Genomic DNA, 25,424 nt, shown 5'->3' with positions numbered 1-25,424 from the left:
CAATTTAAAAAAAAGCCAAATCGCCGCTCACTCTGAGTAACGGGCGCGGGTAGAGCGAGTGAAGGGGCCCCTTCAGGGAACTCAGACACAAGGCTTTCACTGGCACTGTCGCAATTGTTGCAACAGTGCAGTAAAGCTGCGTGTGCTAAATCTGTTGGCCCTCTGGGGGCCCCAACCAATTGCCTGGTTTGCCTAATGGGACGCGACGCCTCTGGGTATATGTACGTTCCCATAGCAACCAGTCCAGCGTCACAAGCGCTGCGTATTCTGGGAGCGAAAATCGGCATAAGGTGCGCATTTCCAGCAGAGGACGGCCACCTGTTAAAATGTGTGCGTCCATGAACGAATGTAAGTACATCCATATGAGTCAGGGTAAACAGTTTTCACCACCTTTTCGGCCAAGATGACCGCAGGTGCACGCAGTGCGCACTCTGACCCCCCCACACCTTTGTGTTCATTATACTGCGCGAGTATGTATGTGTGTCACGTGACTCAGAAGGGCCCCATGTTTCTTGTTGCCTGGGGCCAACGGGGACCCTTGCTACGCCTCTGAGGGCTGGCAGCGAATGATCATCGCTGCCACCCTCCCACTTCAAATGGATTGGACACCTACTAGTGATAAACTTGATGAAATTTATAGCAGAAGCATGACGCAAGCCCATTCACTGACCCTAGCAATATGGCCTCAAGGCGGCCATGTTGGTAGGGGCGACGTTCCCATCCAAAAGGGTCTTATTTTTTTTATTTAAAAAAACATAAATGTCAGGTCAATGCTGTTTCAGAAAAATACAAATAAATATTTCAATTTAAAAAAAAAATTTTATAAAGTTTTTCTCGTTCATCTCAATTTTCAAATTTGTTGAAATTTCATTTTGGTGAGTACAAACACGATGCACCTGATTTACTTTTGCGAGCCATAAAAATTGCAATATATTTTTGGAGTTCCTGATCAGATGCACTCACACATGGAAAATGAGAGGTCAAAAGGTCATACAAGTGTTTTTATTATATGTCAACAATAGATACATATTTCTTAAGAAATTTTATAAAAAAAATAAAAATAAAAATACCTTGAGATGATTTTCAAGCCCCTGCTAGACATGGTAACAAAACATATTCGTGATTCACTTTTCGAAAATACATGTAACTTCTCATTACCTACTTGAACTCACCTATTTGCATATTTTGATTTTTTGGTCTTTCTGAAAAGCCCAATGAGGCAACTGTTTTTGTCGTTGTTGTCGACAATAACGTGTTTGGAATAATATTAAAATGTTTTGGGATCTAATTTTGTGGCGTATTTACATTTTGAACAACTGCCAATGACTATTTTTTTAAACCCCCATTGAAAATTACTGTTTTTGTGTAATCATTTTATACATTTCTAATGTTGTTTTTTCTTATGTGATTGACCCCAAACACAATAAAATCACCGTGTGTGAGTTGTTCTGACGCTACACATAATGTAGAATAGTATTATTTTTACATGTTAAACTGTATAGTTTTCTTATTATCACTGTTTTATTATGCAATAATATAACCGCGAATCTGTATGTGTCAATTTTTTTTGTCAACTGTTTTGTGAAGCAGATGTTTGTATGCGAGTTCGAATTAAATAAAAAAAACCAAAAAAAACGTAATGTAGCATTGCAAAGTATAGCAAGTCGCTACGCTCCCTTCCGACTCAGTGCCGAGGGAACTGGAGTATATAAAAAATGCATACGGGGAAATTAAACCACTTGAGGGACCCCAAATCACACAGGCGTGATCGCTCTCACTTTCGTGACTTTGTCTTTATTAAATGCTTCATTGAGCGAGTCCACTCAAATCCGCTCAAGCTGCTCACTTACACACAATGAGTTGCCACAGCAAGTGTTAAACAAGCTAAACGATGGTTGACACAAGTGGCACTTTGAAGTGTCGGCTTCCAAGCAACTCTGGCAAGATCAAACCTTAACGTCTGTCAATCATTATTAACTTTAATCAGCAACTCCAGTGCATTGTCTGACCAAGAAAACCAGCAGGAGGGCGATTGAGACTACATGATTGGATCATCTGTATTACAGTACTGGCCCGAATATAAGACGGTGTTTTTAGCATTGAAATAAGACTGAAAAAGTGGGGGTCTTCTTATATCCACGGTGTAGACATTATACCCATTCACGACGCTAGATGGCGCCAGATATCATTGATGTTCTGTCATGATAGATCTCAGCTACTCTCAAGTTTAACCAGTTTGCATTATTTTATTGCAATGTTTTTCCTTATTCAGATTTGTTTCAAGACGACAGTTACAGTTAGACTTCACTTTGATGGTTAATGCAGTTATTGCGATTTTGTTGTTTTATCACAATAGATTGGTTTATTTACATTTCAGAAACCAGAAGCCATTCATTTACGAATGTGATTGCACTTTAGTTTACATATTTAAATGTTCAGATATTAAGATTTGAATGAAGCAAAATAACATGCGTTTTCTCTCAAATATATTGTGATAATCAATTGTTTCAGATGTACTATAATTATTTTCTGTATAAAAATTTGGTGTTCAAAAAGTATTTTTTCAAACTTGAGTCTTGAAAAAGAGGGGGTCGTCTTATAATCAGGGCCGTCTTATACAGTAATTTATTTAGTTATTTCATTGGGGGGGGGGGAATCTGCGATGGACTATGGGCGTGAAGTTGGAAGCGCGAAGTCGCAAGGAATCACTGTATTGAAAAACTGAATATAAATTCATTAAAATTCACGTCAGGAAGATGATTGGACGTGTTTCTCCAACTTACTGGTTTTCAGTGTGCCGTTTCATATGCACGGTGAGCGTTTCTTGCCGGGAGAAACATTTGCTACAAACGGGGCAAACAAACGGTTTCTCCCCCGTGTGCTGTCTGAGATGAACGCTGAACGACGAGCTGCCGGAAAAGCCTTTCCCGCACACGGGACAGGTGAACGGTTTCTCTTCCGTGTGCAATCTCATGTGAATCCTGAGCGAGGAGTTGCACGACAAGCCTTTGGCGCAAACGGGGCAGGAGAAGGGTTTCTGTCCGGTGTGTTTGCTCATGTGACTGCGCAGGCCGAACTTATCGCGGAATCCTTTGGCGCAGACCGAGCAGGAGTACGGGTGCTCGCCCGTGTGGATTCTCATGTGGCGGTTGACGTGATGCTTCAAGGAGAAGCGCTTGTCGCAGACGCTGCACGCGAAGGGCTTCTCCCCCGTGTGCGTGACCATGTGGTTTTTCAGAACGCTTTTGTTGACGAAGGTCTTGCCGCACGCGGAGCAGACGAAGAGTTTTTTCTCGCCTCGGGAGTCCGACGGTTCTTTGCCGTCGTCGGAAGAGTCCGTGCGGTCTTCGCGTTCCGTCCGAGCGGAGTCGCCTCGGTTGTCCTCGCTAGGGAGGAGCGACGAGGGTTCGCCGTCGTCTTCGTGCTTGACCCGGACGGCGGTGACGGCGGGCTGCAGCGAGGGCTCTTCGTTTTTCCACTCGTCGAGTTCTTCCTCTTTAATGTGGGTGACTTCAGCTTGGACGGGCTCTTCCTCTGAGGGGGAGTCGTCTTCTTGAGTCTCCACCAAGACTTGCTGCACATCTGCAAGGGAGGAGCACATGAGTATACAAATCAGGGGTGGGAACCTCTGGGTGCCTCGCGCTATGATTTGCGATACAATGCTCACGATAACAATTATCTATTCGTATTTACTGTTTGACTGTATTACTCTAACACACTTAATATAATCCAGTGTTTTTCAACCGGTGTGCCGAGAGATCATCATGTGTGCCGTGAGAAATGATCCAATATCGCTTTTTTAAAAATAATTTATAATACTATGACGGTTGGCCCCTGGCGGTATTTTGAACGACAATCAGGTGCAGGCGAGCAAGTTATTGCCCGTTCATGTCCCGTTCAAGAACTGCTCTGATTTCTAGCCATCAGCCACCTTGCTGTCCACAACGTGTTGGAATAAAACGCAGATGGAGGATTGACGGTCGCATGGATTAGGGATGTCCCGATCCAGGTTTTTGCACTTCCGATCCGATACCGATATTGTTTTGCACTTCCGATCCGATACCGATACCAACCTCTCTGAGCATGTATTAAAGTTTAAAGTTATTTAGCCTCCTTACTTAGTTGTCAGACTCATGTAGGGCTGCAGTTATCGAATATTTTAGTAATCGAGTAATCGACTGAAAATTCTATCGATTAATCGAGTAATCGGATAAAACAAATGTATTTTTAGGTGAAGAGCAATTATAAATATACATGAGAAAATAAGACATTTCATCTAATCTTGAGCCATTTTCAGTCAATCAATGTCTTTATTTTCTATGTATATTGTTGAAAACAGCCAACAATTGCATCTCAGATGTAACTAGAATTTTTAAAAAAAGACAAATTCACTGCTTTCACTCAAAAAACCTTTAGATCTTATTTTAAAAAAAATATATATAAATATATATATATATATATATATATATATATACCTAAAAATGCCATTACGCTTGATAACACACATCACTTAAAAGTTAGAATTTTTTACCACGTGTTTCAATTGGATTTCTATTCGTGTCAAGCCATTTTTAAGTTCTAGTTAAGTTTTACGCTACTCTAAACTGTAAGTCCTGATAGGATTTTGTGTTTTTGCAGTGTTCAAAATAAATGTATGATACAGGCTGTATTAGAGCACATTAGGGACCAGTGCTACTTGGTGTTTTATCCAGCAAAGACTACTAAGCTAAAATTGATAGTTAGCATTATTGAGTTTTTATTTTACACCCTCATCACTCCACAAAGCTATGTTATGTTAAAGCCTGTATGTAAGACACGTTAGCCACGCATCGAAAGTGGTCATAATTAATAGAAACCTAGCCCTCCGCAGGGCTAACGTTACGTGAGCTAGTGACTCAGACAGTAACGTTAATCTTATTTATTAGCGCTTAGCGCTCTTTATTAGCGCTTAGCGCTCTACTGCTTTAAGATGGCGGCTGTATATTAACGCTGTCCAGACGCGGCCGAGTCTGTCATTTCGCATCTAGTTCAACATACATGTGATCTCTATGAGACTCATCAGATGCTACCTGCTACCAACTTAATATCATTTGGGCTAGTTTTTAGCAACGTGGGCGTAGTTTGGAGCGGCTGTGGAAATGTTTTTTTATATTGTTTTATTGCTTCTTCCTCTACGCACGTGACGTCAGCGCGTTGTCCCGCATTAAAAGTAGTCCGAGCGAAACGTGATGCTTAGAGCTGTCAAAATAAACGATTACTCGAGGTGAATAAAATTACTCGGATCAGTTTTTAAACTCGAGTTACTCGAGTATTCGTTTCAGCTCTAGACTCATGTTGAAAAGGGTTTTAGTAGTCTTATGATAACAACTTGCCAGCTGAATTAGGTGAGTTGGAATAACACATAATGGTTGGTAACAAGAAACTGACCTGTTTATTAAACGATACACAAAACATTATAAATAACAAACAGAAATGACATATTCAGACAGTAAAACATGCTAATAATATTGTAAACTGTCTTAAAAAAGCAAAACACACAACCTCAAACTATTAACTATTACACACTCCCTTTGATTTGCTTGCCCAGCCCGAAAATCCCCCAAATTTTATGTTTTATTTGTAGGCACGAGCCCGAAAAAAAACAAAATTTTATGCTTTATTTGTGAGGACTTAGGAGCGATGCGTGGTTACGTTTTGTGTGATCATGTTTGGTGACGCCAGTGCATATATGCATAATGATAACAAATTATAGCCTGTCTTTTGTAACAAATTCTCCCAGTTAAACAAGACTGTAAGATGGATATTCAATAAACATTTATATATTTTATATTTACAGGTGGATAGTGGATTTGACATTTATTTTAATCTCGAGTTGGTAGGAAAAAAACGCAAGTTTTCTCAATGTTTAAATACTCTACATATTTTTATCATTATAAATGCATTTACACAGTGAAATAACGGTGGAAAAGTACATACATACATACATCGTTTTAGTATAAGTATATGAATATATATTTTTTGAAAAAAGTCTGCCCGATGCGTCTAAATCCCACTTTACTCACGAGAGATAATGGCTCGTCATCCAGAATGATTCCTTCGGCAATGACTCTTCCCTGGGCTTTGGGACTGTCAAGTGCCAGTTTGTCACGCATAGCAAAAGTTTCTGCCAGTGTTCGTTGCGTATGACCTTTCTTTCTGCGTTTTTCTCCTTATACTCCTCATATACTCCTCATACTCCTTGTATTGTTTGTGGTGGTATTTCGATAAATGCTTGATTAGTTTGGTTGTATTAACACTTCTTACAGCTTTACCACCATGCTTGACTTTATTGTGGCATATGTTGCACCCTGCCTCTTCGTCTTTGTCGTCCTTTAAAGTAAAATAATCCCACACAGCTGACATTTTTACCGATAGTCTCTCAGTCAATTGGGAGACGGTAATGTAGTGTGTTGAGGGTGTGCGTAAAATGCGGACCGGATTTTAGGGAAACCGAAGCAAAAACTGGAATGGATTATGTAAGTAGATGCACTGGAAAACCCGGACCGGACTTTCAAAAAAATGGATCGGAAGTCTGGATCAGAATTTTTCCGTGTACCGATCCGATACCGATATGCATTTTTTTGCCCATATCGGCGTCCGACCCGATCCACATATCGGATCGGGACATCTCTAGTATGGATAAATGATACTTTCGTATATATCGACACTTGACGAGTCTAATCAAATGATGTACAGTAGACGTGCTGGGGTCCACATTGTCGTGGACAGCAAGATGGCTGATGGCTATAATTCTGAGAAGTTCTTGAACGCAAGACAAGCAATTGCCTCGCTTCCCTGTACGCAGCCAAAAATGAATGTGACGCACACGGATAAGTTTTTAAAAAGGACAACTTCGAAATCCAAATTGAACCATGGACAAGATTCTGACCCAGATGAAGGCCCTAGTACAGGGGTCCCCATCCGCCGGGCCACAGACCGGTCCATGCTACATTTGCTACCGGGCCGCACAGAAATAATATTTTATTAACGACCGCATTCTGGCCGAATTACCTTTGGCCTATACCCCTGCTTAACACATCAATATCCCTGTCTACTCTAGCTATAATACTACAGTATAGATTAAAACGTCGTCAATCCATTGACTGGACTGCAAGCAGTACATCTTGTTTTGTATATATACAGTGGGGAGAACAAGTATTTGATACACAGCCGATTTTGCTGGTTTTCCCACTTGCAAAGCATGTAGAGGTCTGTAATTTGTATCATAAGTTCTCTTCAACTGTGAGGGACGGAATCTAATAAAAAAAAAACGAAAATCACAGTGTACGATTTTTAAATGATAAATTTGCCTTTAAATGCATGAAATAAGTATTTGATACATCACAAAAATCGAACTTAATATTTGGTACAGAAACCTTTGTTTGCTATTACAGATACCAAACGTTTCCTGTAGTCCTTGACAAGGTTTGCACACACTGCAGCAGGGATTTTGGCCCACTCCTCCATGCAGATCTTCTCCAGAGCCTTCAGGTTTCGGGGCTGCTGCCGGGCAAAACGGACTTTCAGCTCCCTCCATAGATTTTCTAACGGGTTCAGATCTGGTGACTGGCTAGGCCACTCCAGGACCTTAAGATGCTTCTTACGGAGCCACTCTTTAGTTGCCTTGGTTGTGTGCTTTGGGTCGTTGTCATGCTGGAAGGCCCAGCCACGACCCATCTTCAGGGCTCTCACTGAAGGAAGGAGGTTGTCCCCAGAGCCTTTAAATGACTGAACGTTTAACTAATCGTTGTCATTTTTCTCAGGAATCTTTTGTTTAGGGCTGCAGCTATCGATTATTTTAGTAGTCGATTTATCGATGAAGCATTAGTTCGAATAATCGGGTAATCGGATATGGAACATGAAAACTAAAATTGCCTGAGCTGAGCCTCAAACGATATAATAAATAAAAAAATGAGGATCTATGTACAACAAAAGAACAATTGGCTCACTTACATAGCAAAGGTTCGCTGGTTTAAAAGCTATAAAATGCTAACTTTTTTACAATGCTCTTAATGAATGGTTCAGACACATATTCCCACAAAAAAAGGCATTAAATATTAGCTCAAACAAAAACTTAGCTTATGTTGGTCTTAACAGGGAGCACCTGGATTCAGCTATGTGAAATTAGGCAGAGGAGAAGGCAGTGTATCCACCCAAATCAATTAAACTAAATACAAACACTTTAAAAATGAACCATTACCACGCCACTTAAATTAAACAAAAACTCGAAGCAGCAAATTTTAATTTGAATCTTTTTTTCTAATCAATACTCGCGTTGAATTTATTGTCATTGTCATCAACATCATCATCATCATCATCATCAACATTAAAATCAATGTCACAAGAAAGGAAAGAGAAAAAGAAAGAAGGAAATCATCGCGTATGTTTGTTTATCCAAAGAAGATGAGAATAGACATGACAAAGGAGACGGGAAAAAAGCAGAAGCTTATCGGGACAAGTTAATCGATTATTCGTTGCAGCACTACTTTTGCTGACTTATGATATGGTGACCTAGGATCCAGTTTGCCTTCCTATATCGAATAAATAGTCGATTTGGTTTCGGAGCCTTTTTCCAGCTTTCAAAATGGAGTCAGTACAAGGGGTTAAGACTAAGTTCAACGCGCGGAGTTTGGCCTTTTGGTCAGGTTGTCAGGTTACTGCCGCCCCGGGTCGTTGGAATTTCACAACCGCGGTTCCAGCGGTTCGGCTGGCGTGATTCCAGCAATCTGGCTAAAAAGTCAGATTCCTTCATTATTTATTAAACACTTCGTATTTTCTTGGTTGGTTAAACACAGCATGAAGCATCATGCATTTTGGTCTTCGCTCCTCTGCCTTTTTGTAAACAGGCGTTGTAAAGGTTTGTTTTGAAAGTGTTGCATTTAGTTTTATTAATTAGGGTGGATATACTGCCCTCTAGTGGCAAGAGTGAATATGTCATAACTCATCTAGCACGGCTGAATACAGCTGATAAGAACAACCTTACCACTATAATTACTACCACTGTATTTTTGTTTCAGCTAATAGGTTATGTATTTGTTATTTCTGCAATGGTTTAAAATCGTGTCTATAAAAATGCAGCAGGACAAACGTTTTTACAGTACAAATGAAAGGTCACATTTCCAGGTAAATCGGTGTGTCCGTGTGTGTGTTTGGTTAGGGGTGGGGGGCTGGGTGGACTCCGGATGACGTGAAAAAAGCGGCACAAACGTAGTGCAAACAACTGACACAATTTTTTTTTCTTTTAATAAATTTGTGTCTGATGGCGGGCCAACTTCACAGATGTGTATAATCCAAACAATACGTTCCAATATTAATATTAATTCATTTATTATCAATAATAATGTTATTTTACAGCAGTCTTAAAATTCAAAACCACTCAAGTATGAGTAGTTAGATATCTTTAGTAATGCATGTAAGACTAGAGATGTCCCGATCCGATATTTGGATCGGATCTGACGCCGATATGGGCAAAAAAATGTGCATCGGTATCGGATCGGCCAACACGGAAAAATTCCGATCCAGACTTCCGATCCAGTTTTTTTTTTTTTGAAAATCCGGTCCGGGTTTTCCAGCGCACCGATATACATAATCCATTCCAGTTTTTGCTTCAGTTTCCCTAAAATCCGGTCCGCATTTTACGGCACACCTTCAACACATGACATTTGCATGACCGTCTCCCAATTCACCGAGAGACTTTATCGGTAAAAATGTCAGCTGTGTGGGATCATTTCACCTTAAAGGACGACAAAGACGAAGAGGCAGAGTGCATCATATGCCACAATAAAGTCAAGCGTAGTGGTAAAGCTGTAAGAAGTTTTATTACAACCAACCTAATCAAGCATTTGGCGAAATACCACCACAAAAAATATGAGGAGTATGTTAAGAAAACTGAAGACAAAAAGAAAGGTCCTACACAACTAACACTGGCAGAAACCTTTGCTATGCATGACAAACTGGCACTCGACAGTCACAAAGCCCAGGGAATAACAAGAGTCATTGCCGAAGAATTCATTCTGGATGACGAGCCATTATCTCTCGTGAGTAAAGACGCACCATCCAACACTTTTATGCTGCATTCCAGAGAAGTGGGAAGTCGGATTTATCCCACTCGGATGGTACCAGTTCCGACCTCAAAGCGTTCCAAGCAAATGTAAACAACAAAGATGGCTGATCACTACGAGGTGTGCTTTATTTTGGCCATCCAAAGACATTTTAACCTCCAGCGAACCTGCCTTCCTATAGGCGATCAAATAGTAGAGGAAAAACGACGGCTGCGTTATTGCCCACACTGTAAAATGCCTTTTTTTTAGTTACATCCTTTGCTGATCGTCAAAATAAAAACATAGCACAACAAAGATAATGATATTTTCCTAGTCGGAGGTCGGAAAAGTCCGACATCCCACTTTTCTGTAACGCACCATTAGATTACATCCTTACATCATTACATCCTTCAGCGATTCGGCCGTGGAAGATTCGAGAACAATTCAAAAACATCCAAATTCCGATTATTGAAATATGTCAAGTAAAGCGAAACTAATACACAGCGCGGTCTTCGGGACGCAATGCCGTCCATCATGCTTGTCTAATAGATATCATATGTATATAGAACTAGATGTAAAATGACAGACTCGACACTGTTAGCAACACGTGCATTAAAAACTACGTGCGTTAGTAAACAGCCGCCATCTTAAAGCAGGAGACTTCCCTTGTAGGCTGTTGTAGTGAACCTTCCAAGCGAACGTAATTAACTTTTTATCGAAAATACTCCTAAATCGGCAAAATCTTGACTTGAATCTATCTTCAAAACAGTTTTAAAACTTTCACATGTCAAAAGTAGACAGAAGGGAAATTATGGAATAACGGGAGCAATTTTAATAACTTTAACAGTTGATTCGCAAAATTAAATGAATTGAATGTAGTTTTAAGCTGCTGATACAGAATGGGGACTTGAGTATTTTATTTACTGTTTTAAAATGTTAACTTGATACTGAAATAGTCGTTTATTTAAACCTGAGAGGCTTTTTATACAATTATTGTAACTAATGAACAAAACATTAAAAGCATCTAATAGCTTGGGGGGGTTGTGGGATTTTCCACTGACAGTTTACAATATTATTTGCACGTTTTACTGACTGACTATGCCATTTCTGTTTGTTATTTATAATCTTTTGTGTTTGTCACTGAATAAACAGGTCAGTTTTTTGTTACCAACCATTGTGTGTTATTCAAACTCACCTAATTCAGCTGGCTAGTTGTTATCAAGAGTACTAAAACCCTTTTCAACATGAGTCTGACAACTAAGTAAGGAGGCTAAATAACTTTAAACTTTAATACATGCTCAGATAGGCCGGTATCGGTATCGGCCAGTATCGGTATCGGATCGGAAGTGCAAAACAATATCTGTATCAGATCGGAAGTGCAAAAACCTGGATCGGGACATCCCTATGTAAGGCGATTCAAAATCGCAACACATCTAACCCACACAGAACACAGACAAAACATTAAGTCACAATTATCAATATTAATAAATGTATTGTTATTGTGATGAAAACTTAATATACAGCAGTTTGAAATTAAAACTATTAGTAGACAATTAAATACCTTATCATTTGAGCTGAATGGTTGTTTTAGGTTGCAGCACTACTTGATACATTTCACATTTGTGGCAGGTCATTTTAATGTCGAAGTCAAAATGTGGATGTACTTGGCTGCCATTGACAAAAATAGACGTCAAATTCATTTAAACTGGCGGGACTGGCTATGATTAACAATCTTTTAATGCCATTGACGGCGATGGACGTCCAATCCAATTTGACTGTCAAATTGGATTGGACGTCTATCGCTGTCAGTGGCAGCCAATGACTAAAATGACAGTTCTAATCGACTCATGATGGAGCACAGAAAGTTGAACCATTGTACAATTACGAAAATGAGGTTCACCATGTTAACTTAATTTAAGTTCATACTTATTTTTATTTTTTTTGCTAAGCAGCGTAATTGCATATTTTTGCCGTAATACTTAATATAAACGTGCAAGTCAAAATGGTGGTCGCTGGACAGCAATGGCGGACAAATATCGATTTAAAATATTATTTCTAATGTTGTGAGATAGAAAAAAATACGAACCTCCTTCGTCCAACTCAGCTTGATGCTTGAAAACATTTTCGAGAATTTCACGTTGCCGCTCGTTCTCCTCTTTTGTTCGACAAAGTTCCTCCTCGTACTCCGCCATGGTTCTTTCGAACAGTCCGAAAATCTCTTCGACGGCCACGTTTAGTCGCTGCTTGACCAAAGCTCGCAAAATTTTGACTTTACACATTTTGGACGGATTCGTACTTGCTCTCTGCTTTGTGAAAAAGTACGAAATTCGGCCGTTTTCCCCCCTTCTTCGGTAGGAATGTGCTGTTGTGTGGGTTGTTGTGAAGACCCGAAACGCCTACGTAGACAGTTCCGCCCAAAATGCGGTATTGCGCATGCGCTTAGTCGGCCGCCATCTTTCGTGGGTCTAAAAAGTACGCCTTTTTGGGTTTTTCAACATGTAGTGACTCTTTAGATTTTTTTCTCTTGAATAAATTAAAAACAATATATTCTGTTTTTTAAACTTAAATAATAATTTAAAAAACAATAACGGTTTCCTTTTTTAATCTTTAGATACATTATTTATATTAAAGTTCTTTCGTCAGTCCGAACATTTCTTCGACGGCCACATTTAGCCGCTAGTTCAGAGTTCGAGACTGCACTCGTTTGCATTTGATGTTGCGTGATTAAAGCAACATCACCATTTTCAGATGGCTAATAAGCTAATTTCAAAGTCTATTTTGACAATTTTTTTTTAGAGTGGCATACTATTCATTTCATTTTCATTAGTACTTATAGCCTACGTGTGTATGACATAGTTAAAAAAAATATAAAAAACATCTTTGCCGCCTTTTTATGACGTCATACACCTATAAACATCTCATTGCCGCTACCCTCTGGAAATGAAAATGTTTTTTATAACATCGGCATTCTTAAACCTTTCAAGCTTAAACAACGAAACTATACATTTGATTCATTTTATTAATAAAAATATATACATTTTTTAAATCAGTAAACGTTTGATCGTTTTCGCACATTTTAAAAAATAAAATCGAATAAGTTTCGTGAGGTCAACCTTGCGCGTAAAATTTTTATGGCACACATCGCAACATCTCTGTCCGGTGCGCGTCATTGTGTGTCTTAAATATTGATTAAATATGATGTAGCCACATAGGGCTAATCGTCTATTTTTCTTAGGTGACAAAAAATATTCAAGATTGAAATTCAATGAATTCTGCGCTTATAAATGTCTGAAGTGTAAAGAGTAAATTATGTCTAAAAGTGCTACGAATTTGTTTCACAAGGTGTTGCTTTAAGTATTCAGTGTAGTATTAAAAAGAAAATCACTCAATTCAATTGGAAAAATTCATTTTAATGTTTGACATTGTCACAGCACGGTACACATAGAATGCAGGACAAAATGTGTAAAACATAAAACGCTAACAACAAAGCTATTAAACGCCATCTTCGTGACGTACGTATTCAAGCTTGTTATGAACCAAATGTCAACTCAGTGGCTCCCTCTGACCGATGAGTTGTGAATTAACTTCCACAACTGAAACTTTCACTTTCAACTCCCGCCTCACAAACGTTCACTGTCGTTCAATTCGTCAATGTCGTTTCTGCCGGGGCACTTGTGTTTCGTGAGAAAAACGTCCCAACCGATATTTGACATTGCCACAGCATGTTACACATAGAATGCAGTACATAATGTGTAAACATAAAACGCTAACTTAACAAGACTACCATTAAACGCCATCTCCGTGATGTACGTATTCAAGTTTGTGATTAACCAAATGTCAACTTGTTGGCTGCCTCTGACTGATCAATTGTGCATAAACTTTCACAACCGGTCACTCTTGTTTTATATTGTCGATGTCGTTTCCGCCGGGGCACTTGTGTTTCGTGAGGCGAACCTTGCGCGTGAACTTTTTATGGCACACGTCGCAACCGAACGGTCTCTCTCCGGTGTGCGTCATTCTGTGTCTCATCATGTCGCATTTTTGGATGAAGCTCTTGTTGCAGAACTGGCAGATGAACGGTTTCTCCCCAGTGTGCACCCTCATGTGCACAGTCACGTGGGTCGTTTTGGTGAACATTCTCGCGCACAACGGACAAGGGAATTTTTTCTCGCGGGCGTGCGTGCGATTGTGCGCCATCAGTTCTTTCCTTTTGTGGAAGGCGGCCGGGCAGGCCGCGCAGGTGAACGGGGCCTCGGCTGCGTGTTCTTCCATGTGCGTCGGCGTGTTTTCCTTCCGGGTGAATCGGGGGTTGCACTCGGAACGCGGGAAGGGTTTGTCCCCGGTCTGCGCGCAGACATGGTAATTCAGGTGTGACTTTGTGACGAACGTCCTGTCGCACACGACGCAGGAAAAGGGCTTCTCGCCCGTGTGGACTCGCATGTGTAACACCAGGTGGGCTTTTTGGGTGAAGCGTTTTGGGCAAACGGTGCAGACGAAAGGTCTCTCTCCAGTGTGGGACCTGACGTGTGTTTGTAAATTACTTTTACTGGAAAAGGTGCTGCTGCACGTGGGGCAGGAGTAGTGTTTCTTGCCGATGTGGCACTTCATGTGCGAGCGCAGTTCTTGACGCTGGTGAAAGGTTTGCGTGCAGAGGGAGCAGTGGAATGGTTTTCCTTGGGGGTGGCAGCAGCGAATGTGGGCGACGAGGCGGTAGCGGCGGCTGAAGGTTTTCACGCACGCCGGGCAGGAGAAGGGTTTCTCGCCGGTGTGGAGCTTCATGTGGCGGTTGAGAATCCCGCGGTTGGCAAGAACTTTGCCGCATTCGGAGCAAGGGAAGAGTTTTTGGGCTTTTCGGGGGGGTTCATCCGACGATTGGGATGTGACGTCGTTGGACAAGCCGCCCACGCAGCTGGGGCCGGCGGCGGCGACCTTGACCAGCATGCAATCGTCGTCGTGTTCTTCTTTAATGTTGGGAGTTTCGGGATCATCCGGGGTGGTCATCTTTGGCTGAGGGGGCACTAGGAAAGCAAGAATATGAGGTGAAATATAAAAATTGTAGGGCTCCAGCTATCCAATATTTTACTAATCGAGTATTCTATAGTCCCTGACAAAAGTCTTGTCGCTTATCCATTTTGTAGAAATAATTGCTAATAACTTAACTTGTAAATATTCAATTGGTTTCAGAAATGGCTCATATGAAAGCTAAGACCCTTCCAAATGATGTTGAATGTACAAAAATGTATTTTTTTCACTGAAAAAAGATTTATCATTTAATGAAGACATAAAGGTCAATTTTTGGCAAGACAAAAGTTTTGTCGCCAACAGAAAGTAGTGTGAAAATTGAACAAAAATTGTACTTCAAATACAAAAATATTAGGGATGTCAAACGATTAAAATTTTAATCAAATTAATTAGTTTAAAAATTAATCATAATTAATCGCAATGAATCGTAATTCAAACCATCTATAAAATATGACATATTTTTCTGTAAATTATTTTTGGAATGGCAAGACACAAGACTGATATATACGTTCAACATACTGTACGTAAGTACTGTATTTGTTTATTGTAACAATAAATCCACAAATGGCATTATTAACATTCTTTCTGTTGAAGTGATCCACGGATAGAAAGATTTGTAGTTCTTAAACAATAAATGTTATAGTTACAAGTTATAGTAATTTTATTAAAACCCCTCTTCATGTTTTCGTTTTAATAAAATTTTTAAAATTTTCAATCAAAAGTAGAGTTAATATAATAAGAATAAAAATAACAATAATAAGAATAGAGTGACCAAAGTCTGAGTAAGTTTCACGCGTATTTTGCATAGCTATTTTGATATGGAATGCCAGTTAATTTTGCATTGTTGTTTAACTGTGAGAATAGGGCCTCATTACTATAGACTGAAGTGCTTTTCTTTTTGTGAACATTATTTTTTTTGAGAGGGATAGGAATATTATTTTTGTTGTGCTTTCACTAAACGATACTTATGTTTGTTGTGAAGGAGAAGCTCATGCCAATAAATGGCGCGGTCCAAAGACTGCCTGTGTCCACTCGCCTTTATAAAATATATATCTCTGTACATATCTTACCCAAAATACAACAAGAGACACATAATTGCCACTAAAAGAAAGAAAACTTACCGAAATATGTGTGGAGCACAAATAGCAATTTGCATTGCATTGTGCATACAACATAAACATCTCACAACTACTAATTCTCCCACGTTTAGAAGAAATAACATTAGTATGGAACGGCGCGGCCCCCAAGCGGCCGGTGGCATTCTCTTCACTCTTAATGTCCATAAACGGCCTCGTTGTAATCTGTTTAAGGCAATGTGCGAGCTGGTCATTCAGTGCATGCGTTAATTGCGTCAAATATTTTAACGTGATTAATTAGCAAAATTAATTAACGCCCGTTAACGCGATAACTTTGACAGCCCTAAAAAATATGTGACATAACATAAGTGAATTAAGTAGTGGTGCTGTGAGATCCAAATTTAATATTTTGTATGACTTCCATGGACTTGAAGGACTGCATCCATACGCTTCGGCAATTTATTGATGAAGTCATCAGGAACATCAAAGAAAGCAGTCTTGCATGCCTCCCAGAGCTCATCAACATTCTTGGGTTTCGTCTTCCATGCTTCCTCTTTCATCCTATTGATGTCTGGTGACTGGGCTGGCCAGTCCTGGAGGATCTTGGTCTTCTTTGCCTTGAGGAACTTTGAGGTAGAGATTGAAGTATGCGATGGAGCACCATCCTGCTGCAGAATTTGTCCCTTTTTATGGTTAGAAATGTAAGAGGCAGCTAAGATTTGTTGATATATCAGACTATTTATGTTGCCTTCCACCCTGCAGATCTCTCGCACACCCCCATACTGGATGTAACCCCAGACCATGATTTTGGTAATGATGTAACCACCAAGCTTTACTGTTTTCTGAGTGAATCTCCGATTCTTGCGGGCTCCAGTAGGTCTCCTGCAATATTTGCAGCGACTGTGGTGTAATTCAATGGAAGATTCATCTGAAAAATCCACCTTTTGCCACTTTTTCAGCGTCCATCCTTTTGACAGGCTGTGGGCCTTGGCAAATGCCACACGGTTGTTTAATTGTCTTTTGTTTAATGCTGGTCTCTGGGCACTGATTCGACAATGGAGGACTTTTCTAGACAGAATTCAACAGACTGTTCTGGTTGACACAGGGACTTCAGGTGACCAGGTCTCGTGGAGCTCTGCTGCAGTGGAAAAATATCAAGATCCTCCAGGACTGGCCAGCCCAGTCACCAGACATGAACATCATTGAGCATGTCTGGGGTAGGATGAAAGAGGAAGCATGGAAGATGAAACCCAAGAATGTTGATGAACTATAGGAGGCATGCAAGACTGCTTTCTTTGATGTTCCAGATGACTTTATCAATAAATTGTATGAATCCTTGCCGAACCGCATGGATGCAGTCCTTCAAACCCATTGAAGTCGTACAAAATATTAAATTTGGATCTCACTGCACCGCTGCTTGATTCGCTTATGTTATGTAACATATTTTTGTATTTGAAGTACATTTTTTGTTCAATTTTCACACTACTTTCTGTAGGCGACAAAACTTTTGTCTTGCCAAAATTGGACCTTTATGTCTTCATTAAATGGCAAATCTTTTCAGTGAAACAAATATGTTTTTGTATATTCAACATCATTTGGGAGGGTCTCAGCTTTTACATGAGGCATTCTGAAATCAATTGAATAATTAAAAGTCAGGTTATTAGTAGGGCTGTCAAAATTATCGCGTTAACGGGTGGTAATCAATTTCTTTAATTAATCACGTTAAAATATTTGACACAACTAACGCACATGCCCTGCTCAAACAGACTAAAATGACAGTACAGTGTAATGTCCGATTGTTACTTGTATTCTGGTGTTTGGCGCCCTCTGCTGGCGTTTGTGTCCAACTGATTTTATGGGTTAGTACCATGAGTGAGCATGGTGTAATTATTGACCTCAACAACGGCGAGCTACTAGTTTATTTTTTGATTGAAAATTTTACATATTTGAATAAAACGAAAACATTAACAGGGGTTTTAATTAGGGCTGTCAAAATTAAAGCGTTAACGCGCGGTAATTACTTTTTTAAATTAATCACGTTAAAATATTTGACGCAATTAACGCACATGTCCCGCTCAGACAGTATTCTGCCTTTTGGAAAGTTTTACAGCAAGGCTTTTTCTGCTGTCTAACAGCGAACTCTTGTGGTCGCTTTGCGTCATGGTTTATTCTTTCCTTGCCAGTTCAATATGGCTGCCCAACGTCTCTGTTGTGCTTATATGATCCTTGGACAAGATTTGTCCGTAAGTATGGTTGTTGTAAAGAATGTACATATTATGTTAATAAGCGAAATGTTATATTTTTTGTATGAGACGCTTTTTGTTTATGTTTAGTGAACCTGTATAGCATGCTAAGCTAACGTTGTTGCTAATGCAATGCTTGTGTACTTTTTTTTTTTTTTGTAGTTTTAGGACGGTCTAAAGAGGACAATGGTTTGAGGCCATTTTATTAATAAATCAGATGAAAAAGGAAGAAGTCTGATTATTAAGGCGTCGTTCACTAGCTGTCTAGCTTTGGAAAAAGTAGACGCTTCGGAGTGAGGACAGCATAGACAGATTTAAATGACAGTAGAGTGAAATGCCCACTACAGTCCTTATGTATATATCCATCTTGTGTCTTATCTTTCCATTGCAACAATTTATTTTACAGAATATATATATAATTCACAGAAAAATATGGCATATTTTATAGATGGTTTGAATTGCGATTAATTACGATTAATTAATTTTTAAGCTGTACTTAACTCGATTAAAAATTTTAATTGTTTGACAGCCCTAGTTTTAATATAAAAATTTCTATAACTTGTACTAACATTTATCTTTTAAGAACTACATGTCCTTCTATCCATGGATCGCTTTAAGAGAATGTTAATAATGTTGATGCCATCTTGTTGATTTATTGTTATAATAAACAAATACAGTTCTTACTGTATGTACCATATGTTGAATGTATATATCCATCTTGTGTCTTATCTTTCCATTCCGACAATAGTTTACAGAAAAATATGGCATATTTTATAGATGGTTTGAATTGCGATTAATTACAATTAATTAATTTTGAAGCTGTAATTAATTCGATTAAAAAAGTTAATCGTTTGACAGCCCTAGTTATTAGCAATTGTTTCTACAAAATGGATAAGCGACAAGTACTGAAAATTCCATTGACCAATTGAGTAATCTGATAAAACTTTTTTTTTTAAAATATTTTGTAAGTACCGTACATGGGATTTATTGTTTATTTTTACCATGGTATCAAAACAGTATTAGACATCGTGGAATTTCAATGGTATCGGCATCGACAAATACATTTTTGGAATTGTGACATCCTTAGTTCTGGATCATGTGGATTTTCAAACTGCTAAATGTTTTACCAAATTCCTCAGAGGTTTTGATGGAAGGTTCTTGAGCAGGCTCGCCGTTGAATGAGCGGGACACAACTTCGTCCGTATTGGGTTTTTCTTCGTCAGCTTCTTCGTTGTGTTGTGGACACGCTTCGGCGGCTTCGCTCTTGACGCAAACGCCTGCCACTTGCGTGAAGGCGTCGCAGTTGGATTCCTCGTATCGACCGCTCCACGTTTCCTCTTTAATGTGGAGGTGTTCCGATGGGCCACCCTCATGGTTTTGGGTGTCCAACGACACCTGCTGGATGTCTGCAACAAACAGTGAAGATAAATGATTAGATTGAGGAATTTGATCAAACTAATTATTTGCATATTTGTGACTTTTTAGCAAGTTCTGTTAGTCGATTTTGTCCTCTGCTGCTGTAGAAAGATTTTTGCCTATTTTAACTCATTGACGGCTTGAGACTTCCAATCCATTTTAACTGGAAAATCCTAAATTGAGGGGGAAAAAAAATAAATAAAAATAAAAAATAAAAATACCAAGATAAAAATATAGAAAACTAATTAAAAATACAAACTTTTAAATAAAAATGAAACTAAGAATAAGTAATATTAAAAAAAAAAAAAAAAACCTAAAGAGAAAATATCGAAAATCAATAATAAATAGGGGTGCGTATTGCCTTATATCTGGCGATACAATTCATATCATGAATCACAGGTCACGATTCGACTCAATCCCGATCAGATCCGTTACATTTACTTGCAGGGTTTCTCCTATTCATTAAATATTGTGGCGCACCGCCACACCAAAATAAAAGCCGCCACGCCGTGCAAAAGAGATTTTTTTTCTTTTTTTTTTAAGGCCGTTTCAAACTAGCGGCAGCCTAGTGTGAAGGGTTCAGTGGCAGACGCAGAACGACTGTAATTTCCCGAATATAAGGCGCACCCGTGTATAACGCGCACCCCAAAATTACTTGTAAAATCTAGGGGAAATTATTGTACCCGTGTATAACGTGCACCCTAATTTTAGCACCAATAAATAGAAGAATACAAGAAAACAGAGCTCTTGTACAGATACAGAAATGTCATTTTACTGACCGGTGAAACACAGCACAAGCATAGCACATTGGTAGTTCAAAACATTACCTTAAACTGACAATATGCACGGTAATAATATGATCTGACAACTTCTCCAACTTACCAAAATCCAGAAGAAAACAAAACAGATGTGACTTTTCTTTTAAAGGCTGCTGTATAACTTGATCGTTTCATCATGTTGAATAAATGTTTCTTCCATGGATTGATACGGTAAAATAGAAGTGAGGACCGAAGTCCGGAATCGAAACGAGGGCATCGCTACTGTAATAAGAGGAACTATTGTTATTTGGGTTTGAGTTTCCCAAGGGACAGATATAGTTGACGGACACAGGAAGTCTGTGTTGTGTTACGTTTGTTACGGTCCGAGTTGCCGAGATGCAATAAACGTTGACTCAAATGAGTTCAAGAAACTAAATTCTGTGCTTTATGAAGAGTGAAAGTAGCAGAATTTAACAAAGACGAAATCTTTCGACCAATCAGAGTGAAGTATTACCGAAACAAAATGGTGACGTCATGTACCGTAATGGTCGGCAACGGATCACTGCATACTTTTTCTTCAACACAACATGGCCGTGTCGATAAAAAAAAATCGGTCTTTATATAGATATAGATATATAATATATATATATATATATATATTATATATATATATATATATATATATTTCTGTCTCCATCCCTGTACCCGGGTATAAAGCGCACCATGATTTTACAAGTTGATTTTGGGGGAAAAAAAGTGCGCGTTATATTTGGGAAGTTACGGTAACCAAATTCACGTGTGGGGTTCCTCAAGGGTCCATTCTTGGACCACTTCTATTCAAATAAGAAGTTTTGGACCTGAATGTTTAAATCCAGAATTAAATATTCAATTTAAATCTTAAAATTATATCCTATATCCTAAATGCTAAATCTGGAAACTCTTGGAACTAAATATTTAGCTTATTATGCAAATTCACATGACTGGAGACCGGAAGTAACAAAATAAAAGTTGGAGGACACAAGATACTCTTTAAATAGTTCTCCTAAATATGTATTTTACCTATACATTGATATTATCACAATGACTCATGTCCAAGAGCAGACTGCCACCGTTGAGTAGGTTTTATTCATTTTCAAGCGACGTAAACAGACAGTCTGAGCAGCTCTACCAGCTTTTATTTTGTTACTTCCGGTCTCCAGTCATGTGAATTTGCATATTAAGCTAAATATTTAGCTCCGACTGTTTCCTGATTTAACCAGTGTTGGGAATATCGCCATTACATAACAGCTTTATTTTTTCAGTAACGGGGTAATCTAACTAATTATTGCTCCGCCGTTACCGTTACTGACGGTCAAAAGCGGTGCGTTACTTACTCTGAATAAATTGAAGAAACTACCAGCCGTAGCGAGTCTACACAGCTCTGTTTATTTGTCATCCAAGACTTGGGGTGCGTTCAGGTTCGAGAATAGCGCACGTGTTTTGTGCTTTTTCTAAGCAAAGATATACCACACAGGACGTGCTAGCTATCTGTTTCTTTAATAGCACATATAACTTCAACATTAACACAAACGTACGGCTCTCGGCAGGCCGTGTCCCTAACTCACTCCCGCATCATGGGGACAAAACAATATTGGCGCCGTGTGCACTTTAGGGTGCCTCGGATAATTCTGTATCAGAATATTACAGCACGTACTTCTTATGACTCCAGGCTGTTTGTCCCTGCTCATTCAATTAGAAAATGCTTTCCAAAGCTTGCTAACGTTTCTTTGTTTGCTACACCTGAACGCTAGCCTCGTTCCCATCCCTCACTGTCAGCCAGCAAGAATGCTGCTTCCATCTTGAGGACGGCAGACGCTTTGAAGGTGACGGGAGGAGTAGGGGGACGAGGCTACCTGAATGCACCACCTGGATAGATGCGATGGAAGTGATTGTGACTGGCCGAGGGTTAGAGTCATGTCTCATGGTAAGCCAATCAGAGCCGGTGTTTGCACACACAAACCGGAACAGCGCGTGCGGCAAACACACACACGCAGATGCAGAGGGATATGATGGCAGAGCATTCAGAGGAAAATTTGTCCTTTACGAGGTGGAGATATAAACACTATTTCAAGTCAAAATACTTGAAGTACAGTAGGCTATGTCTACTTGACCAGTTGTCTCAGGTTGTGAGAGTTACATTTGATTAAACTCACTTTATATTGTTTACTGCTGATTGTTATTTGATTATATTGTTTACTGTTCATTTTTGTTGCACTTCAACTGTAGGATAAATCTGTTGCTGGTGAGGTGCAATAAATATTACAAGGTTCTATCCAGTGCCGGCCCAGGCCATTTGGGGGCCCTAAGCAAAATTATGCCAAGGGGCCCATATTTTTGGCACACCATTTTGTCACGGTGTACTGTGAAACCCATACATGCAATCCAACCCATACGTCCATATTTTGTATATTAATCAGATTTTGTTGCACTGCATACTTCAAACTTCTCACCCCAAATGATTGTCAGTACTTACAGTAGATAGCGCCAAACCTTTTTCTAAAAGAGGAAAAGAAAGAAGTTCTTCCTTAACTTATCTTTTAAAGCTTGAAATTAAGTATCAAAACTCACAAAAGTCAAATAAAGCAAACTGTAGTAAACAAAATAGAATTTAATTAAACAATTGCCAGATTGGGGGCCCCCAAGTGGTCAGGGGCCCTAAGCAGCTGCATAGTCTGCATATAGGCTGGGCCGGCCCTGTCTGTAACACAACTACCTGTCTGTTCTTCTCTATTCAAGTGACTCGAATACTGCACAGAAAATTTCAAATTCTTTGACATACAACAACTTTTTAAAGTAACGGAAATAATTACTTTTCCTGGTAAATGGTGTTATACTTATATAGCGCTTTTACACCTTTCAAGGCGCTCAAAGCGCTTTACACTATCTCGACATCCACCTACGTGGTAACTAGTTACTTTTACTATAGAGTAATTCAGTTACTAACTCAGTTACTCACTACTTCTTCCAAAAAGTAACTATAATTACTTTTTTAATGTAACATGCCCAACACTGGATTTAACATTTAGGATATATAATATAAATTTAAGATTTAAATTAGAAATATTTAGTTCTGGATTTAAACATCAGGTCCAAAGCTTCCTATTTCAAAATACATATCCAAACGTGACAGCTGACGTGAGATGACGTACGAAAATAGCTTGCTTTTCTGTCTTAGTTGTTCCAGTCTGCCATTTGAACAATCGAAGTCGTTTCCGACTAATACTTGGTTAAAAAAACCAAAAAAAAAAATCAGTTGCTAGTTGTGGTGCAGGTATAGTAATGCATACCTATTGCGTGTAGCCGAACTTGAGGTTGTAGAACAGCTTCCAGTAGCTCGCGTTGTCGCACGTTCTCCACTTTAGTTCGACACAGTTCCTCTTTGTACTCGACTAAAGTCTGTTCAAATAGTTGAAAAATCTCCTGGATGGCCACATTTAGTCGCTGTTGGACCAGCTCGCGGAGCATTATCACTTTACACATTTTTTCCCGGCGTCAAAATCCACCTAGCTTGTCAAGAGTCTACACCGTACACACAGGCACCATGGGAGCCGCGCGTTGTGTTAAATTCCAAACTACGGCGTGCGGGAAGGGCCAAAACTCATCACGCGTTAAAAACAAAAACAAAAGAAACCTACTGAACTGATTCCATGATTATTTTGTTGCCTGATGGAAGAATTTCAACGAAAGCAGTATAGTAAGTTGGATAAAGACCTAACTTTCAACGTATTTATTCCCAGATAAACTTCCGAGCCTTTAAAAGTGAGTTATTGATAGTTATGACTCAAATTCCGATATGTTTATCATATGTATTCAATATTTTTGGAGTCCAAACGCGTCAACATATTACACTGAAGTTTCAGCATCAGAACGTTTGTACTTCCGGTTCACTTGACGCAATACCTGTGGCTGACGTTTCTACTTCCACTTCACTTGACGTTGTGCACCTATCCGGCAATTTGAAGTTTTTTGGTCTACTCTTCTCCTAACCAAACGAGCTCCTTTAAAGCATTCTCATCGGGTAAATGCCGATTACCTCAAAAATACTTTTTGCATGTATTACTCTCTCATACTTTTAACCATTGTGGTTTTTTGTGGTAGCTTTAGCTCTTGACTACATTATTCACGTAGCGTATTTAAACCGTCCTTATTTGATATAACTACATTTAAGTATTTTCTTCAGGCATTTTTTTGTGTGTTCTGCCTGTGTGCATCTAACCAAAACGAGTTGAGAGCGCACGGTAGTACTTTGGGTGTGAAATTCGCCTCATATAGACCCTACTCACGTGACGTCACAGCCACGCCCCAGCGCCATGATGTCCGGATACTAGTCATGTTAATGCATTAGCGCTTCGTAAATTCCTCCTATTATGGCGTGTTTTTCTGCTCGTTAACATTAATAATCAAAACGGTGAAGTCGTGTGTGGCGGTCAGTTGCAAAAACAGAGAAGATAGACGGAGAGACTTGAATTTTTACCGTATTCCGAGAGACCCGAGGAGGAGACCGAGATTGACTGCTGCAATTCGACGAGAAAACTGGGCTCCAAACGACTACCACAGATTATGTAGTAGTCATTTTATATCTGGTAAGATGCATTTAATATATATTTAGAGGGTTTTGGGCTGACAACCACAATTAAGATCATTGCTAGGCTAATCGCCGACAACATACACGTATGTATGTAGTGAGAGTGCTATCGCTAAACCATATAAACATTAAAAGCCCTAGCTCCATTGACAAATGACATGAAATACATTAGACTTGACAGTGGATGTTAGCAAGAACAAAAGATT

General features: G+C 39.3%; 2 protein-coding genes across 2 annotated transcripts; both read right to left on the bottom strand.

Annotated features, from left to right (window-relative positions):
* Positions 1-878: 878 nt before the first annotated feature.
* Positions 879-12,479, bottom strand: LOC130918466 (oocyte zinc finger protein XlCOF19-like). Its single transcript, XM_057840172.1, has 2 exons — positions 12,166-12,479; positions 879-3,582 (listed from the first exon to the last, which is right to left on the bottom strand). The coding sequence occupies exons 1-2, from the start codon at positions 12,356-12,358 to the stop codon at positions 2,780-2,782; spliced, it is 996 nt and encodes a 331-aa protein (XP_057696155.1). The 5' UTR covers positions 12,359-12,479; the 3' UTR covers positions 879-2,779.
* A 1,007-nt stretch (positions 12,480-13,486) lies between these two features.
* LOC130918805 (gastrula zinc finger protein XlCGF57.1-like) lies at positions 13,487-24,483 on the bottom strand. Its single transcript, XM_057840886.1, has 3 exons — positions 23,921-24,483; positions 19,548-19,826; positions 13,487-15,097 (listed from the first exon to the last, which is right to left on the bottom strand). The coding sequence occupies exons 1-3, from the start codon at positions 24,111-24,113 to the stop codon at positions 13,971-13,973; spliced, it is 1,599 nt and encodes a 532-aa protein (XP_057696869.1). The 5' UTR covers positions 24,114-24,483; the 3' UTR covers positions 13,487-13,970.
* Between the last annotated feature and the right edge of the window lie 941 nt (positions 24,484-25,424).

The sequence above is a fragment of the Corythoichthys intestinalis genome, chromosome 7 (assembly GCF_030265065.1).
Source record: "Corythoichthys intestinalis isolate RoL2023-P3 chromosome 7, ASM3026506v1, whole genome shotgun sequence".
NCBI classification, from domain to species: Eukaryota; Metazoa; Chordata; class Actinopteri; order Syngnathiformes; family Syngnathidae; genus Corythoichthys; species Corythoichthys intestinalis.
The sequence above is the reverse complement of the archived record's forward strand: the minus strand, read 5'-3'. Positions and strand labels throughout refer to the sequence as shown.

What these genes read in the sequence shown, in the direction of transcription:
- LOC130918466 (XM_057840172.1), bottom strand. Translation starts at nt 12,358, where the DNA reads ATGTGTAAAGTCAAAATTTTGCGAGCTTTGGTCAAGCAGCGACTAAAC. An exon ending in AGCTGAGTTGGACGAAGGAG is followed by an intron (nt 3,583 to 12,165) that starts GTTCGTATTTTT and finishes CCTCCCTTGCAG; the next exon opens with ATGTGCAGCAAGTCTTGGTG.
- LOC130918805 (XM_057840886.1), bottom strand. Translation starts at nt 24,113, where the DNA reads ATGTGTAAAGTGATAATGCTCCGCGAGCTGGTCCAACAGCGACTAAAT. An exon ending in AGTTCGGCTACACGCAATAG is followed by an intron (nt 19,827 to 23,920) that starts GTATGCATTACT and finishes TGTTTGTTGCAG; the next exon opens with ACATCCAGCAGGTGTCGTTG. An exon ending in CAAAACCTCTGAGGAATTTG is followed by an intron (nt 15,098 to 19,547) that starts GTAAAACATTTA and finishes TTGCTTTCCTAG; the next exon opens with TGCCCCCTCAGCCAAAGATG.